The sequence below is a fragment of the Argentina silus genome (assembly GCF_951799395.1).
Source record: "Argentina silus genome assembly, chromosome: 15".
Lineage (NCBI taxonomy): Eukaryota > Metazoa > Chordata > Actinopteri > Argentiniformes > Argentinidae > Argentina > Argentina silus.
Window position 1 is genome coordinate 18,511,995 of NC_139669.1, and position 16,006 is coordinate 18,528,000.

The following is a 16,006-nucleotide window of genomic DNA, read 5'->3' on the forward strand; positions in this document are numbered from 1 at the left end:
CACACTATTTTAGCTAAGCAGGCAGAATAGGGTCTGAACTGAGGCCTGCTTCTTGCAGACTCGGTGGGGGGGCCTGATGTTCATGTTCCAATGCTTTGGTCATTCCATCTCTGGTTATTTATGTGGATACTGAGTAGAAAACACTTTTAATGAATGGCATGCACACTTTAGCATTGACAACATTAAGTCACTGCTGGGGAAACCTGCGGAACTCTTACATGTTACTATTAGGCTGTTTCAATAGCACCTTCCTACTGGACAGACCTGTTCAAAACACAGCAACACCTCATTTTCTGTGAGTTGTGAGCACTTATTTGATGTTTTCTTCAAGGACAATGACAACTTGTCAAAAGATATTCAGTTCATTTGTGTTTATTATTTCAATGGCTCATCTGATAAAAAGAAACCTTATCATTCAGTGTCACATCAACCAAACTTAGAAAAGCATCATTACAAAAATAGAGGTGTCATTGTTTGGTGTGAGTGTTAACAGCACTTTTCTGGTTATAGAAAGATGCACAGTATCGCTATAGCAACATGTACAGTATATCAGTCAACGGAGGAGGTCGCAATATGCAACAATTTCATCGTGTTCAGAGCTCACTGCTCTCTGGCAGCAAAATCAAGCTACAGTAAGTCAAATCACACAAATGTCAAGAATAAGTTACAAAAGATGAACCAGTGGTGTACACACAAGACAGTGATGGCTGTGGAATTTCTAGCAACAAAAACAAAACATATTGCACCTTGAGACCTTTAGTGAGAAGCTACTCTTATACAGGCTGTGAGGGAAGAGCAAGTTGTCTTCTAAACAGTACTCTACACCAACTGCATCCATCTTTATAAACAACACAAGAAGAGCATAACTAAAACAACGACGAAAATAGGAATGTAAAATAACATTAAAAAAAAACTGTACAAAGTTACCAAAAAGAAGGCAGACTATCATTTTAAGTAGTGATATATACGGGGCATACATACCCTTTGTACACTGAGTGGGTAGATTGACAGGTCAGGGGGTCAGTCAGGGATACAATTTTGGTTACTAATGACAACACATAAGCCTAGTTTAGCCCTTCAATCTGCAGACAAATGGAAAACCATTACAAATAAGATAACAGTCATGTGCTTGTGTGTCATTTCCGATGCTTGACTGACCTTTGCTTCAGCAGGCTTCATACAGTGTTTATTGACACCATTTCTGATATTTGAGCCTAACGTTGGGATCAAAGATCTGAGATTGACACGGTGAACTTTAACATAGCCCAGCACAAAGAATCACAGCGTTGCTCAAGTCTCTGACAACCCGCTGGGGGATGAGGCACAAATGTGGTAAGATCCCCCAACAACTTTAGCTGTACAGTCAAGGTACACAACCACAGAACAACCCGGTCTAGCACGCAGGACGTCTAGTATTTGGAGAAAATGAAACCTCTGAACTCATGACTTGCGGGATTATCATACACCGTCAATCATTACACTCATCTAAACCAATAACAGGCCTCCACTCCACACTAAACACAGCTCTCATTGGGTTATAAATCAGTCAATGACAATCCCCGCCCCCCACACACGGTCCAGAAGCCTGATTTTCAGTCATTGCCACGGTAACCAGCGGACACCCCCCTGTGACTGGGTCTTGGGAATCTGGATGTGTTTATACTCCAACAGGAAGTTGAAGATTTGGAAAATGCAGCACTGGAAACATGGGACGCAATTACAGATGACAAGCTACAGATGTCCGTGCATTTCACAGCAAGGTCATTCCACCAGGATGCAAACAGGGTTTGTTATTGTATTCTATCTAAAGGCTGGCTCAGCAGTCATTGAACTTTTGAAGCAGTCCCTCATCCTCTAGATATGAGGGAGAGAGAGAGAGAGAGATAGATAGAGAGAGACCTTGGGTGTTGTATTTGCATCCACTTAAAGCACACTCAATAGAACAGAAGGGAAAAGGCTGGTGGAGTATTCTTTAGCCTGAGAACCTGAATATACAGTTTGCTATACAAGGGGTACAGAGAATTCATTTCAAAAAGCTATGTTTATAGAGGGTTAACATATGCTGACATAAACCCAAAAAAACTAAACTAAGTTAACCGAGGAATACAACAACAAAAATAAACCAAAAAAAAAAGAAGTCATAAATAAAGACTCGGGCATGTTTCAATGGCATCGTATTCAAGTAATCTGTTCAAGTCCCTGATACATCGTGGTTCATGTAAACAATTCTAGTCATCACAGACACAGAACCATCAGTTTATAAAGGCAGCAGCATTTCATATGTACACTAACAATGTCCAAGTCCTCTTCACGCCACACGTATTCCATCATGTAAGTTCCTTACAATGTCTTTGAGTGGTGGAGGACACGTTGGAAACAAAGCTTTATTTTTCACTTGAGGCCTGGGGTTGGGTTGGCAACACTCACTCACACACACACACACACACACAGGATCTCACGCACACACACTGAGGATCTCACGCACACTTGCTCACTCGCACACACATGCACACACACACTCTGGAGGGAGCTTCCTAGGTGAAAGGGCTCCACCACAAAGGTAGACTTTGGAAGAGGGAGTAGAGGTGATAAGGTGGAGTGAGTGAAAACCAAAACAAGGCAGGTATGCCAAATGGATTTTCCCTGCTGTGCACAGAACAATGTAGTCTTTGCCCTCCCCAGAGACGATTACGGGAAGGATTTCTCAGAGGGGGCCCCTGCGGTACTTACAGTGCCGAGTGGCATAAGCTCTTTATTCACTGCCATTTCAGTTCCAAAAACCTCCAATGTTCTCAAGAAAGCAGCTCAAGAAATATCACTTTACTGGCCTGTCTGTCCCGTTCAAATAGGTTCATATTTTTGGGTTACAGTGAGAGAGACCAAGCAGCATCGTGAGACAATAACAGAGGTATGTTCATCTGTCATCCTCCACCAGGTGACATCTTCAGCTGACGCAACACGCGTTGAGGCAGCGAGGAGCGGGCTGGGATCATGCTACAACAACAGTCACTGCGGTATCATAACCGAGTACGCAAGCGAGTTCTGTGGCGACATCAATGTTGTGGTATTCTGTCCTCGTGGTTTGGTTTGACACAGTGTTCCAACGCCAGCCGGCGGCCGGGGAAGGGGGGGGTCATGTCAGCGTGATGACCTCTGATGGGTCCACCCTGACTCTTGACCTCTGTTTGCGTTTGAGGCGTTGTCTCTGTCTGAGGGAGGGGGGCGCGGGGCGGGCGGAGGGCGGCGTGCTGACGGAGAGAGAGAGGAGGTCTGCGATGGAGCGTAGAGGGGGGGGAAGGAGGGATGGAAGAGGAGTAAACTCCCGTTGGGGTTTCATTTCCCTCTCCGTCTCCTGGCGTCACCTGTCGAAGCAGCCCGCGGCGAAGGGGTGGTGGGCGGCGTGGTGGGCGCCCAGGTAGCCCCCGCTGTAGGCCATGCTCAGGCAGTGGCGGGGCTCGGCGGCCAGGGCCACCTGCATGGAGATGGGGCCCTGGAGCGGCAGCGCCCGAGGCCCCGGCTGGAGCCCCGAGGTCAGGCTGGGATACGAGGGGAAGGCCCCTCTGGAGGTCATGGTCCCGGCCCCTGCCAGTAGACCCATCCTGTGGCTCTGTAGGAAGTCCTGGGACACCACAGGCCCCAGAGCCTGGGAGTCGGCTAGCACGTGCAGGTGGGATAGGGAGGGGGAGTGCTGGGAGAGGTGTGGGAAGCCTCCTGGCTGGAACAGCAGCTGCTGTGGGGTGGAGGTGGAGGAGGAGGAGGAGGAGGAGGAGGAGGCAGGTCTCTGGATGGCTGATATTGGGGAGAGGTGGGAGGGCTGAAGCTGGGACTGCAGCGAGGAGCGAGACGGAGGGGTGGATTTGGTTTTGTTGGCCTCTTTCACATCATTGTCATGGGCACTGCAGAAAAGAGAGAGAGAGAGAACAACATTGTTATCATCACCTTCAAAACAGACAACAAGAGTTTGTGTGTCATCGCATGCAAGCATTAGATTTGAAATTTGTGTGTGTGTGTGTGTGTGTGTGTGGGTGTGTGTGTGTGTATGCACAGGCTCGTGTGTATCTCTTACAGCAGCATGAGTTCGATGCACTGGGTGAGGTGGTCCCAGGTGTATCCGGTGAGCAGGTGGAGGGCGGTGGTCCAGCTGGGAGAGATCTGGAGACAGATGCGGGACGCCGCGACGCACGCCGCCGCAACCTGAGACGGCCGGAAACTGAGGAAGGCGTGGTCTGGAGCACGCACACGCACACACACAGAGAGACAGACAAATCATCAAACAACTGTCCAGAGCTCTCAAACTCAAGTCCACCATGGCAAATGAAACACTTTTTCCATCCAAGAATGTTGTAAAGTCATATGGGAAAAGATGCAGACACAAATAGAAAAGAAAAGAAAAAGTCATACAGTCGAGAATAAGAAAAACTGCCACAGGTGTCTCTTTTTTTCCCTTATCTATCTATCTATTCTTTCCCTCTCTATCCCACCATTCACCAACCCTCCCTCCCTCCCTCCCTCACCTTGCAGCGACACCTCCAGGAAGTAGTGTGTGTACTTGTCCATGAAGGACTTGGTCTTGGAGAGGGAGGAGAGGGGCCAGCCGTTGTAGAGGTCACCCTCCTGGACCGAGGCGTGGAGGTAGTAGTCTATGAAGTGGGCCGGCGTGGGCATGCACAGGTTCCAGCCAAATGTCTCCAGCAGCAGCAGCTCCATCTTGATGAGGTCGCGCTTGTTGAGCACCAGGTTCAGACTGCACATGAAGCCCAGAGAGTTGAGCTGCTCCAGCTTGGGAACGCGGTCCTCCTTCTCCTCAAACTTGCCTACAGGGGAGAGCGAGGGAGCGAGGGAGGGGGTTAAGAGGTAGGCTTACACAAAGGATACCGCTGACAGTTTAGAGGGCGATGAAACCGTGAAACCGAATAATTCACGCTTTCAAAAAGTAGTCCAAAACGGTCAGTCGGGGTAGGACTACGTGTCTAGAAACATGGTTTTGTTTATTGTTTATGACGTAGGGGAAACGGATGGGAACTACTGCTCTGTACAATTGTGTCTGCTGTTAGAATCGCCGGTGAGCTGTCAGGACACGCCCAAAGCTGCCCTCATAACGTCCCTCCATGGAAGTGGGTTGGAGGGTGTGGGTGGAGGCTACAGGAGTGGGTGCTGGAGGATAACAAGCTTAATATTTCAAGACAAAGCCCCTCACTCAATCTGATCTCCAGCCCAATCATCCACTCTGAAACTCCACAGCAATATCATTACCCAACAGCCTTCAAAGCTCAACCAACATTCTCTTCTCCATAGCAACAGCCCCTCGGCCTCACATGCCTATGTGACCAATGAACAGGACTCATTTTGCCTGTAATCCAGGAGTGCTGCAGGCCCCCTCCTCCCCTCCCCCCCTCTCACTGCCATGCAATATAAAGTAGTATCACATTCATTCCACAAAGGTGCATTTTGAATGTGAAGAATTTAAGATCTCTCGATCTCTCTCTCAACTTCATTGAGCGGGAAAACTGGAGAGGAAGGGGTTGCTAAAACAGATATAACATAACAACACAACATTTTATCACCTGGCTGGCCCAACACACACACACACACACACACACACACACACACACACACACACACACCCACACTTGTTGTTCAAGGAACGTCCCACAAGAACATTACTGAATAAGTACTAAACCTACCAGCTTGGATTAACATTCTACGGACAATCCATGTCAAACTGTACACACCCTGTCGGATATGACAAGAACACACCATTGGTTAAGATGACACGTATCCTGCGGCGACCGGCAGTACGAACGTCATGACAACGAGGTGGGAGATATAGGAAGCTGTGTGTCATCCACCTTGTATTGTCAACACTTGAACCACTGAACAGGCCTGCCTCTCCTGGGCTGTGCTTTCCCCTCTTCACTATTTCCATCTCTCCATTTCTGCCTCAGAAGCAGAGTGAGAGAATAGGGGCTCCTGCCATAAACCGTAGCGAGAGAGAGAGAGAGAGAGAGAGAGAGAAAGAGAATGCTGCCCAGGAGGCCAGGGGGCAATTAGCACTCAGACAGTAATGGCATCTCCACACCAGAACAGGAAACACTGCCAACAGCACTGCTGTTTCCCTCCCCCCTCCCCCCCAGCGGCTGGCTGCCTGCAGCCTTTAGTGCGGGCCCAGCCCAGCCTCAAAGCTCAGTCCACACCTGCCCACTCACCCTCACATCCTCCTGTGCTCGTCTGTCTGCTGGACTGCTTGTGTCCACGGACGTAGCCATAAATAGTCATTAATGCCCCTTCCATCTCTAACCCCCCCCCCCTCCCCCTTTGATCCTGTCAATAGGGGATTTGTAGGGACAGTGTGTGTTAGTCTTCTCATTGTGCTGCGTGATTGCTCTCTTGGTTTTTTTACGACGACATTGATTGGGCGTATGTGTGAAACAAAGGACACAAAAACCTACCTCAACCCAAACAACATGGCTGTAAAAAAGAAGTGGAAGGAAGAGATACAAAAGGGTACTAGTACTAGTCTTCCTTAAGTGTTCATTACTACACGAGGGCTCACCACAAGGATTAGAACCGAGCTGTCTCGTGTTTACACTTGGATTAAACAGTGATTAAAGTCCCCATAACGGAAATAATAATAAAAAATAAAAAAAAACATTCTGACACCGGTGAGTTGTACGTCTTGACTGTCTGTGGTCTGTGAGAGTGCGGGTGCATTCCTCTGCGTTCCTCTGAGTTCAGCAGCCTACCTGGAATGCCGGTTGCTAAACGATCCTATCTGAAGCTGTGGAGCTGGAGAGAGCTCAACTCTCAACGCAAACTAGCTCTGCTGAGCCAAGCACTAAAACGACAGGGCTCCTGTAGGTCTCATCAAGATAGAGCCCTCAGGAGGGGCGGCAGGTCCGACCGGTGGGTCGTACCAGTGGAAGTGTGTGTCAGTAAGTGATGAGAGAGGTCAGAGACGGGGGGGGGGGGGGGGGGGGGGGGTGAAAGGTGAGGGGGTCAGGTAGAGGTAAGGACAGGATGTGTGTCCTCCTTCCAGGTGTGCTGCAAGGGATTATGGAGATAAAGAACAGTTAGAAACCTGAGAGCAGGCAGCACTGCTAGACCAGAGGGGGGAAGAGAGGCTACTGTTACCATGTCTCTCTACCGTGGCCACACAGAGATCATATCTTCCTGTCTAGGACCATAACACTTTAATCTGCTATCCTTCACTGAATCAGGATCGCCTCATCAACAAACCTCTCACATATCAGCTCACGCGAAGGGGAAAGCAACTCATACTGGGTGTACACGACACGACATCGCTGAGCCTCTCATTAAACCACCGTCTTTCCTTTCACTTGGTCGAGAGGAGTCTCGATACTGCGCTGTCTCGCGAAAAAAAACAAAAAAAAAACAGGACTTTGTTCGTCACGAGACGAGACAAGACGGTGCCTGGTGAGCTCTCATTGGCGATTGCCGATCACCGTTGTCAAAAGTTGTGAGCGCACGTCTCACACGACAAGAGCGTTGCTGATTTTGTGCCTTTTTGAGAATATTGGGACGTCAAAGACGGGATGTGTAGCCCTCGGACGGCGTCACGTGAAACGAGCGCTGGTGGCGGCCACGCACTCTGACTAGGCCACAACGGGATTTTGTCTCAGATCTCTAAAACGTGTCTAGGACAAATAGAACGGGTCTAGGACAGCTAAAACGTATCAGGGACAGCTAAAACGTGTCGGGGACAGCTAAAATGGGTCGGGGACAGCTAAAATGGGGCCAAAGTCGTGTACTGTATGCCCGGCTTAAGTGATGCTAGAAATAACCGATCTTAGGAACACACTTTTACAGTTTTAATAATCAAAACAACAAAAACTCAACCAACTACTACATCTCCTCTTTTCAGAGCTAATAAAGAACACACTTATGCGTTCGCTTGCTCTCTCGCTCTCGACAGCTCTGGAGGAATTTCCTCTCTGCTCTTTAAACCTTTTTAATTTGCCTTCTCGTCTTTCATTGGGAGTGTGACATTGGTCACAGCTCAACCGCAGGCTCCCCCTGGGCAGCCACCCCTGGGTAGCCACACCTAGCTTCGACGGCTGACACAATGTAGGCCTGCCCTGACCTCTGACCCCTGATGCTAACGCTTCGGTGACCAGGAAGAATCCAACAGTCCTCACCCCTCTCTGGGACGGACGGGCGTCTCCCGACCGGGGCAGTAGACGCTTTAGGGGTGAGGAGGGAGGGAGGTAGGGAGGTGAAGGGGGGCAAAGATGACCCCCTCATACTGCCAATCTAGCACTTTCAATCAAATCTGTTACGCCATAGTTTTGTATCGAACAATTGTTTGGTAAACAAAGCTTCTTTTTTTTTTTTTATCTTAATTGAGAGACTGAAGTATAGACAACATGGCATGAGAAATCAGCTATTTTTTTTAATCTTATAACTATTTCCAAACCCCTCTTCAAAAAATAAACAAAAAAAAAGATTCAAATCCCTGTCCTAGATCCATCTTTACATCTCTAGGTAATTTCTTTAATTATGGGGCGCAGATTAATTCCCTCAGAATGATCATCAAGCCCCTGAGAGGGGGGGACCGTGGCTCTCTGTTAATCTACATATCGGGGCGCCCCGCTGTGGGTTTCAGTTCATACACGCCCCACTTTGCATGCCCCCCCCCCCCCCCCATTTCCACCCTGTTTAACATCAGCCGCCGACCTGCCTTTGAAGCGCCGCTCCACTCATTTCCCAACCCCCCCGGGGGTGGAGGGCTGCTTTTACGGGCCCCTGTCTCAGGACGGGTTGGGCCTGCCTAGCCCTGACTAGGTGAGGGAGAGGGAGGGAGGGAGGGAGAGAGGACACACCAGCAGTAGAGCAGTGGAGGGGAAACTCTATCTCTGGCACACCACCACAACCACGGTCTTTATTTAGGATGGTGATATTACCATATGAAGTGATGTGCTATACTGAAACTACGGTTACAAAATAAAGCCTTTTTATGACAATCTATTAGCCATCCCTGGAAGTTGTGTTTTAGTTTGGTAAGGTACAAAATAGCCATTAGTACTAGTGCCTCATCGTTGCAGCCACTCTGACACGCGCACACACACACACACACACACACACACCTCCCCTCCCCCACTCTGGGAAGGGGCTGGCTGGCCGGTCTGCTCGTGTTGAGGGGCTTTTGTTTGGGCCTGACTCTGGGAGCATATGGCAGGTGCCCCTCTGCACACAGTCGCTCCCTACCCCCGGGCCCCCAGGCCTCAGTGTGTGTCTGTCTATGTGTGTGTGTGTGTGTGAGAGGAGGGGGGGATGCTCTTTTAAAAGCCCTGTCTCCAAATCAAACCCACCAGCCACCAAAGTCACCCACCACACATTAAAGATAACGCAAAACACACACACACACAACATCCAGATAAACCTAGGAAACCTAGGAAACTCAGCCCCCCCCCCCCCCACACACACACACACACACACATTCAACACATTCAAACAACGACTTACAACCAGCACAGGTCTGCTTCTGGGCTTTAAATGGCAGTGACAATACAATGTGTACTGTACTGGAAGGGTATAGTACAAAACGTCAGCATCTCAGACCTTAGTGGGGGGAGAGAAAGAAACAAAAGTCTATCTATGGAGAGAGACACACCAACGAACCTCTACACACACTGTCACACAAACTCACCACAGCAAGAATGACACACAATGAGTCACACGTCCGTGATGTCATTGGACATGACAAATAGCTGCTTTGCAGAGTGCTCTGACTTCAGGGACAAGGGGACGCCAGGGTGACTGATGTAGCTACTGGGACACAGTGGGAATAGAGTGAGCTTGGGAAAGGGACAACCTTGGTGAAATGAAACTGCGTCTTTGTGGGGGGTTTTTTGCATCAACAAATGCCATTGAAATCATCAGACAATGTAAAGGACATGGATTCCTAAAGGATCGCATTTTGTTTCTGCTGAAATGAGGGCTCACTGTGTGGAGGTACGAACAATGGCGTTCAGCCTATCCTTGTGGCTATGAAGCAGTCCTGCCACTTCCTTCCTCCTGCAAATAGACTACTGTTACAACACACACACACACACACACACACACACACACACAATAGGCTAACAGGATTAAGCAGTGACTGTTGAGAGGCACAATAGAGGTAGGGATTAATTAACAGAGTGCGGAAGCCAGTGGAATTTTAACAAAGACAATGTGTGTCTGTCAAAGAGGGAGCATCTGAAGTGATCCCGGCCCACTGAGACCTGGGGAGGCAGTTCAATAACTAGGCCAGATTCCGTAAGCACCTCAGAACAGCTAGAAACCCGGGACAAGTTTGAATCAAATGCCCTTTCAAGCCTTCATCAATCGGCACCGGTGACTCCCCAGAGTACGGGAGGAGGCATGACGAGAGGAGATTCTGCCTCTGCTCTCTCTGAAAGGAGCAAATCATAAGATGAAATAAAAGGCTTCATTCATCTCATAAAGGATGCTCTGACAAGGGTTTGGTCCATACATTTTCATTCCTTCATTGCTATTCAAATGAATTCTCCTTTAAAGTCTCATGATACCACCGTAAAGCTTCTCTGTCACAACACGCATGAGCGCACACACACGCACGCAAGTGCGCGCGCACACACACACACACACACACACACACACACACACACACACACACACACACACACACACACACACACACACCTCCCTAGTGAGTAGGCTCTGTCCCAGACTCCCAGTTTGACGGCATCATTAGTCTAATTACCCATGATGCTGTGTGCTGTGTTAATATACAGAGCCCCACAGCCAGTTAATCACCAGACACACACTGACACATCAACACACAAATAACTAGGGCTACCCCTCCTGCACAGCAACACACATCACCAACAGCATAATGACAGAAACCAAGACGCACATGCAGCAGTAGTATCACAGCAACAACTAGGGCCTTCTCCTACACAAGCACGGGGAGTCAGCCTGACAATCTCAACCCAGGTCCAACCTTCCTTCAGCAGAGCTGTGTGCATTTCTCACTCAGACACTTGAAGGTCCAAACACGTGTTTTACTGAGGGACATTTTGCCCCTTGATGGTTGTGATGGGGATCCTAGAAGAGCGTCTCGAAGCGCGGAGCCAAAACCCCCAGACGTGTGAGGAGAGATAGCATCACACAACACGTGCTTGTGAAGTTATGCAGAGACAAGCATAATCCCCCCCCACAGACAGACAAGGTTGCTCTCAAAACAATGGGACAGTCATGGCACCACAACGGTGATCTTGTTTTCCAGGCATCAGCTCGTGCTCACGGTAAACTGTCATTACAGAGACTTAAAGAGGCTGTATCGGAACTGAGGGTCTGGCTGGCTGGCTGGCTGGCTGGCTGGCTGTCTGTGTGACGGTTTCCTGTCACGATGAGCTCTCCCTGTCGTTGCCTCATTCCTGGTCTTTTACCATCTTCCTGAGCTACCAAACAAACACCTCTCGACCCACGCGTTAGGAGGTTATGAGTGTGCAAAGTGCATAGGCTCTGTAGCGTCTTGAGTCACAGCCAGACCCCAATCCAGTTTCAGAACTCCCTATTTTTTTTTCCCTCTTTCATTCTCAAAGCCTGAACACCAAGCCTTACACGACGTAATGAGCTTTGACATCTCCCAAAGAAATAAGCCAAAAAACAAACACGTTCCCCCATACGTTCTATTTACTCACCCTCTGGCATGTGTGCTCAAATCAACTGTTCTGCGGGAACCCGGAGACGCAAACTAACTTGGAAGTTGTAACGTGCATAGTTCCGGGACGCTGGGAAAATAAACCAAACCAAACGAGGCGCGTTGGAGCCTGAGAGACAGAGAGAGAGAGAGAGAGAGAGAGAGAGGCGGGGACTCACTAGCGAGGAGCAGACAGGAGAGGCCGATCACGTAGAGCTGCTTGACGGCCACGTCGTAGTGGTCCATGAACAGGTCCAGCAGATAGACGGCCAGGTGGCGCGCTGTGGGGCACAGCTGGTAGCGGTTACTCAGGATGGCCAGCAGGTCGGCAAAGTAGCGGCGCATGCCAATCTGAGGAGAGTGGGCACGGTAGGCCGGCAACTTCAACTCCTACAGAAGAGGGCGAGAGAGGGAGAGGGAGAGGGACGTTATACAAGGTGAATCTCCATTGTCCAAAGTCCTTCATATACTGATATGACAGAACCAGCGATAGGAAAGTGTTGAGGCATCCACCGTGTATAGTCAGACGCCGTAGACTCACAATCATAGCAGACAGTTATGCCTCCTGCTACTGGAAACATTGTTCGACCTATAGACCCACTGAACCCACTTTAACATTTCATCCCTGTACATAGACACCAATTTAGGTCAGTGTGGGAGTCTGTGGGGGGGGGGGGACTGAGGAGGAGGAGGAGGGGAGGAGGACACGGTTCCCCCATGGAGGTTCAGCAGCAGATTGGATTAGGTTTCACCCCTAGCATATCTCCTATTCATGTTCAATTAGGTGCCGGTGTTTCAAAGCAGAGAGGAAGACACTTGAGGGCATTAGCATTGAATCAGGGCCTGTCTCCTCCTAGTCAAGCAGAGAGAAGAGGGGAACATGAGGCTCCAGCCTTGAGATGAGTCTGACAAAGAAGAAACAAACTGTTCTCCCACATGTCATCTCTGTGCGAATCCCAATACAGGCTTTGCTTTAAAAGCTAAAAAGATTAGTTGCTTTAGTTTTACAAATATTTTTTTTTTTCATACATAAAAGAATATTGAATATAAAAACAAGGGCTTTATGATGTGGATTTATTAGCAGATTGAGGGCTGGATTAATCTCTTAAGTACAACCAGTTTTGTGTGCTTCATTTAGACAGAGGCACACAACAACAACAAAACACCCACAAAAAATAAAAAAAAATAAAAAAGTTAAAACTGTTGTCCTGGAAAACATCCCCTGCCCATTGGGTTGTCCAAATAGCACTGTCCCATGTTTAAAGTCTTGTCTTTAGTGAACACAGACGTGCTTAACAATAGTGGACAATGACAGACATATACATGGCTTGCTTAGTGCTGTACCTTCCAGCATGACTACTGTGCTATGGTGCAACACATCTCCCCACACATGCTGATCAACTGCTTGCTGAGGATAATACAGGAACAATGGTGTCGATAAGGTGACAGTTAAATTGAATCCAAATAGATATTTAAAGTGCCTCCCCCTCGCCCCCACCACCACTACCACCACTAACAGCTCTCACCAAAAACTACACCAACTACCACCCCCCCCTCCTCCCCCGCCCCCTTTCCTGCGTGCCTCTGGTCCATCTGTCTGTCTGGGGGTGCAGGACTGTGTGTGTGTGGGGGGGGGGGGGATGCTAGACTGGGAGGGGTGGCCTTTGTGGGGAAACTGCAACATAATTAAGGATTCCACAGCTGCCTCCTGATTTGCATGTCTGATAATTTACCACATGCTACACACCAGTGTTATCACCCACATCAGGGCATTATTGCTGTGGGGTGACTGCTGTGTGTGTGTGTGTGTGGGGGGGGGGGGGGGGGGGGGGGTAGGGGGGGGTTGTTATTGGACCCTATACAAATGTATGTTTTTCTCTCTTTTCTTTTTGTTCTTATATAAAATTACACCAAGATCATCCATTTTACCAAATGGATTAATACTGGGTTTAGATCTGTTCTGGTGTGACTGGAATGTAGAAATCAACCCCCCCTGGACACAGACTATACTCTATGACATCTCATACTGAGCCTCACACAGGCAGACTTGAGGGAAAGAACATGAGTACATTCTTCAAGGGAGGGGGCAGCTGCTCCAGCCCAGCCCGCCCCCAGCTCCACATCACCCCTATTCCACTGCTTAGAGAATCAAATTAGCTTGAAAATCCTGGCTTCAAATATGAAGATGCCAGTCAAGTGACAGATGGTTCCATTAAACCACCACACAGGAAGAATATATGATCAAGCTGGAGGTTAATTAAGGCATTTGCCAATTAATGAGCCTTAACCCCTCTGAGTAATCTAAATGAGATCATGTTTAAATAGACGGCAGTGTCAGTGGAATCATCTCTTCACATATTCACTGCATTACATGCAATATGCGGAGGAGCTGCTAAGTTAGCGTCTATTCTATCACGTCCTTCCTTAGGCCGCTCAATGTTGCTAAATTATCACTACTTATAATCTGTTTGTCAACAAATAAATTGATTTTAAATAGAAATATAAAATAAAATGTTCAGGCTTAAGCTGTATAAGCAAAGGCGAACCTCAGGTATTGGCAAAGTACCGAAACAAAATCCTCCTACAGTGAACATCCCCAAAAACAATCATTCATCTCATACAAGGTAGGAAACGGTCCAAAGGGCGGAAACTCAAGAACTAGACCAGAGGGCTGAGGAAACTCACCTTGATACGGAGGGATTGATGGATATCCGCGGCTAGCTGTCCTTTCCACCACTGCACCTCCCTTTCCATCTTTCCCATCCAGAGATGCCGACAAGGATGAAGTTCAACTCTGCAAATACACCGCAATGTGTGTCATGTCAAGACACATCGACTACATGTTTGCTATGCTGACTGATCACCAAAGTGGTCCTCTGTGGCGCTAACAACACTTAGGTTGTTGGTTTGATTCCTGCTGGGACCATATAATACTGAAATATATGCACTCACTGCAATTTAAGTCGCTTTGGATAAAAGTGTCAGCTAAATGGCATATAAGTGCAAGATATCACTCTGTATTTGACATAGAAAGGCTCAAATAATTAAATATAACTGACAGAATAACAATCAAATTTAACTTGGACTAAATGATCATGTAGAAAGAAATAATGTGTCTTGAGGGAATAATTGCACCCGTACCACTGAGTAATACATTCGGCAATAGGCAGTTTAGAGGGCAATAAGGGGAGAAAATAAGGTTAAAGATGTTGACCGTATGAAACGAATTCATAAGCAAAATGTAATATGAAACGTTGGCAAACCAGGTTCTTCAAAAAACCATATAAAGAAAGAAACCCTACCACAATGACTAGGCTATTTTAGCCATGTTTACAGTAAACATGTATCTTGCAACGATCAAAAAACGAAAAAACATATTTCCCATGCATGTGGGCGTGTGTTTTAATCTTCTTTAAAGGGCCCCTTTTGAAGTAGGCAACAGGAACAATTGTGAGAATAATACCTCTGTTAACTAAAGTAACTTCTCCCAAACGGCTACATGGTCAGACTGTCAATAGAGATTATTGATAAATAGAACCATTAATAGTCCCACTGACTCTCTCATTCATTCGTCCTTCTCTACCACGAGTCGAGCTAAATGACAGTGTTGTTCAACAGAATACGAACCCTTCTTACACTTGCTATGTTGCTTATGTATGTAGCCTACAAAACATAATCACACCGGACAAAACATAAAAACCCAACCCGGCTCGTCAATCAGACTTGATCATTATTTGATACAAGGGACCTGACTAACTTTTCCAGGAGCCACATTTCCATCGGCTGTGCCACTCACCACTCCGACGGGAATGCCCCCAGACCCCTTTGTTTCACTCCGACATCCTCAATGTGACATGTGTCTGCTTCGGGAAGTTTTTCTTTTCTCCACTTGGTCGGGTAAAACCGGCAATGGGAACCCTTATCCAGTTGGTAAAGTAGTACGACTGCTCAGGAGCCGGTCACCGGTGTTTTAATTCCGCTGTTTTCCGTCTGTTTACACTTCTCCACCGTTGTTTTCCTCCACCGTGTTCGCCGACGCTCCGCTTCAACAAAGTGATTCTGCTGCCCCAGCTGCGGCGAGGAGCTCGGGAACCTGCATACGTGAAGACCGAGTGTGATCTGGGATTTGTAGTCCAATCCACTATGACTCCTATAATGGACATTACCCCCATATCCCCTTTTCCATCAATAACGTTCATTGATCTCTACATGGATTGACATGTGGATGAAAAAACAACCAATCCGGTGATGATAAAATTTTATTGCAAAGTAGGCTACAGTTATCAACCTAAAACATATTCCAAAATCAACTGTTGAATAATT

The 16,006-nt window shown here is 47.8% G+C and overlaps 1 protein-coding gene across 1 annotated transcript; it reads right to left on the reverse strand.

Moving 5' to 3' along the window:
- Window positions 1–3,219: 3,219 nt before the first annotated feature.
- LOC310816485 (cyclin-J-like) lies at window positions 3,220–15,690 on the reverse strand. Its single transcript, XM_083686712.1, has 6 exons — window positions 15,480–15,690; window positions 14,369–14,477; window positions 11,863–12,073; window positions 4,515–4,814; window positions 4,067–4,226; window positions 3,220–3,896 (listed from the first exon to the last, which is right to left on the reverse strand). The coding sequence occupies exons 2-6, from the start codon at window positions 14,444–14,446 to the stop codon at window positions 3,359–3,361; spliced, it is 1,287 nt and encodes a 428-aa protein (XP_083542838.1). The 5' UTR covers window positions 14,447–14,477; window positions 15,480–15,690; the 3' UTR covers window positions 3,220–3,358.
- Window positions 15,691–16,006: the final 316 nt, after the last annotated feature.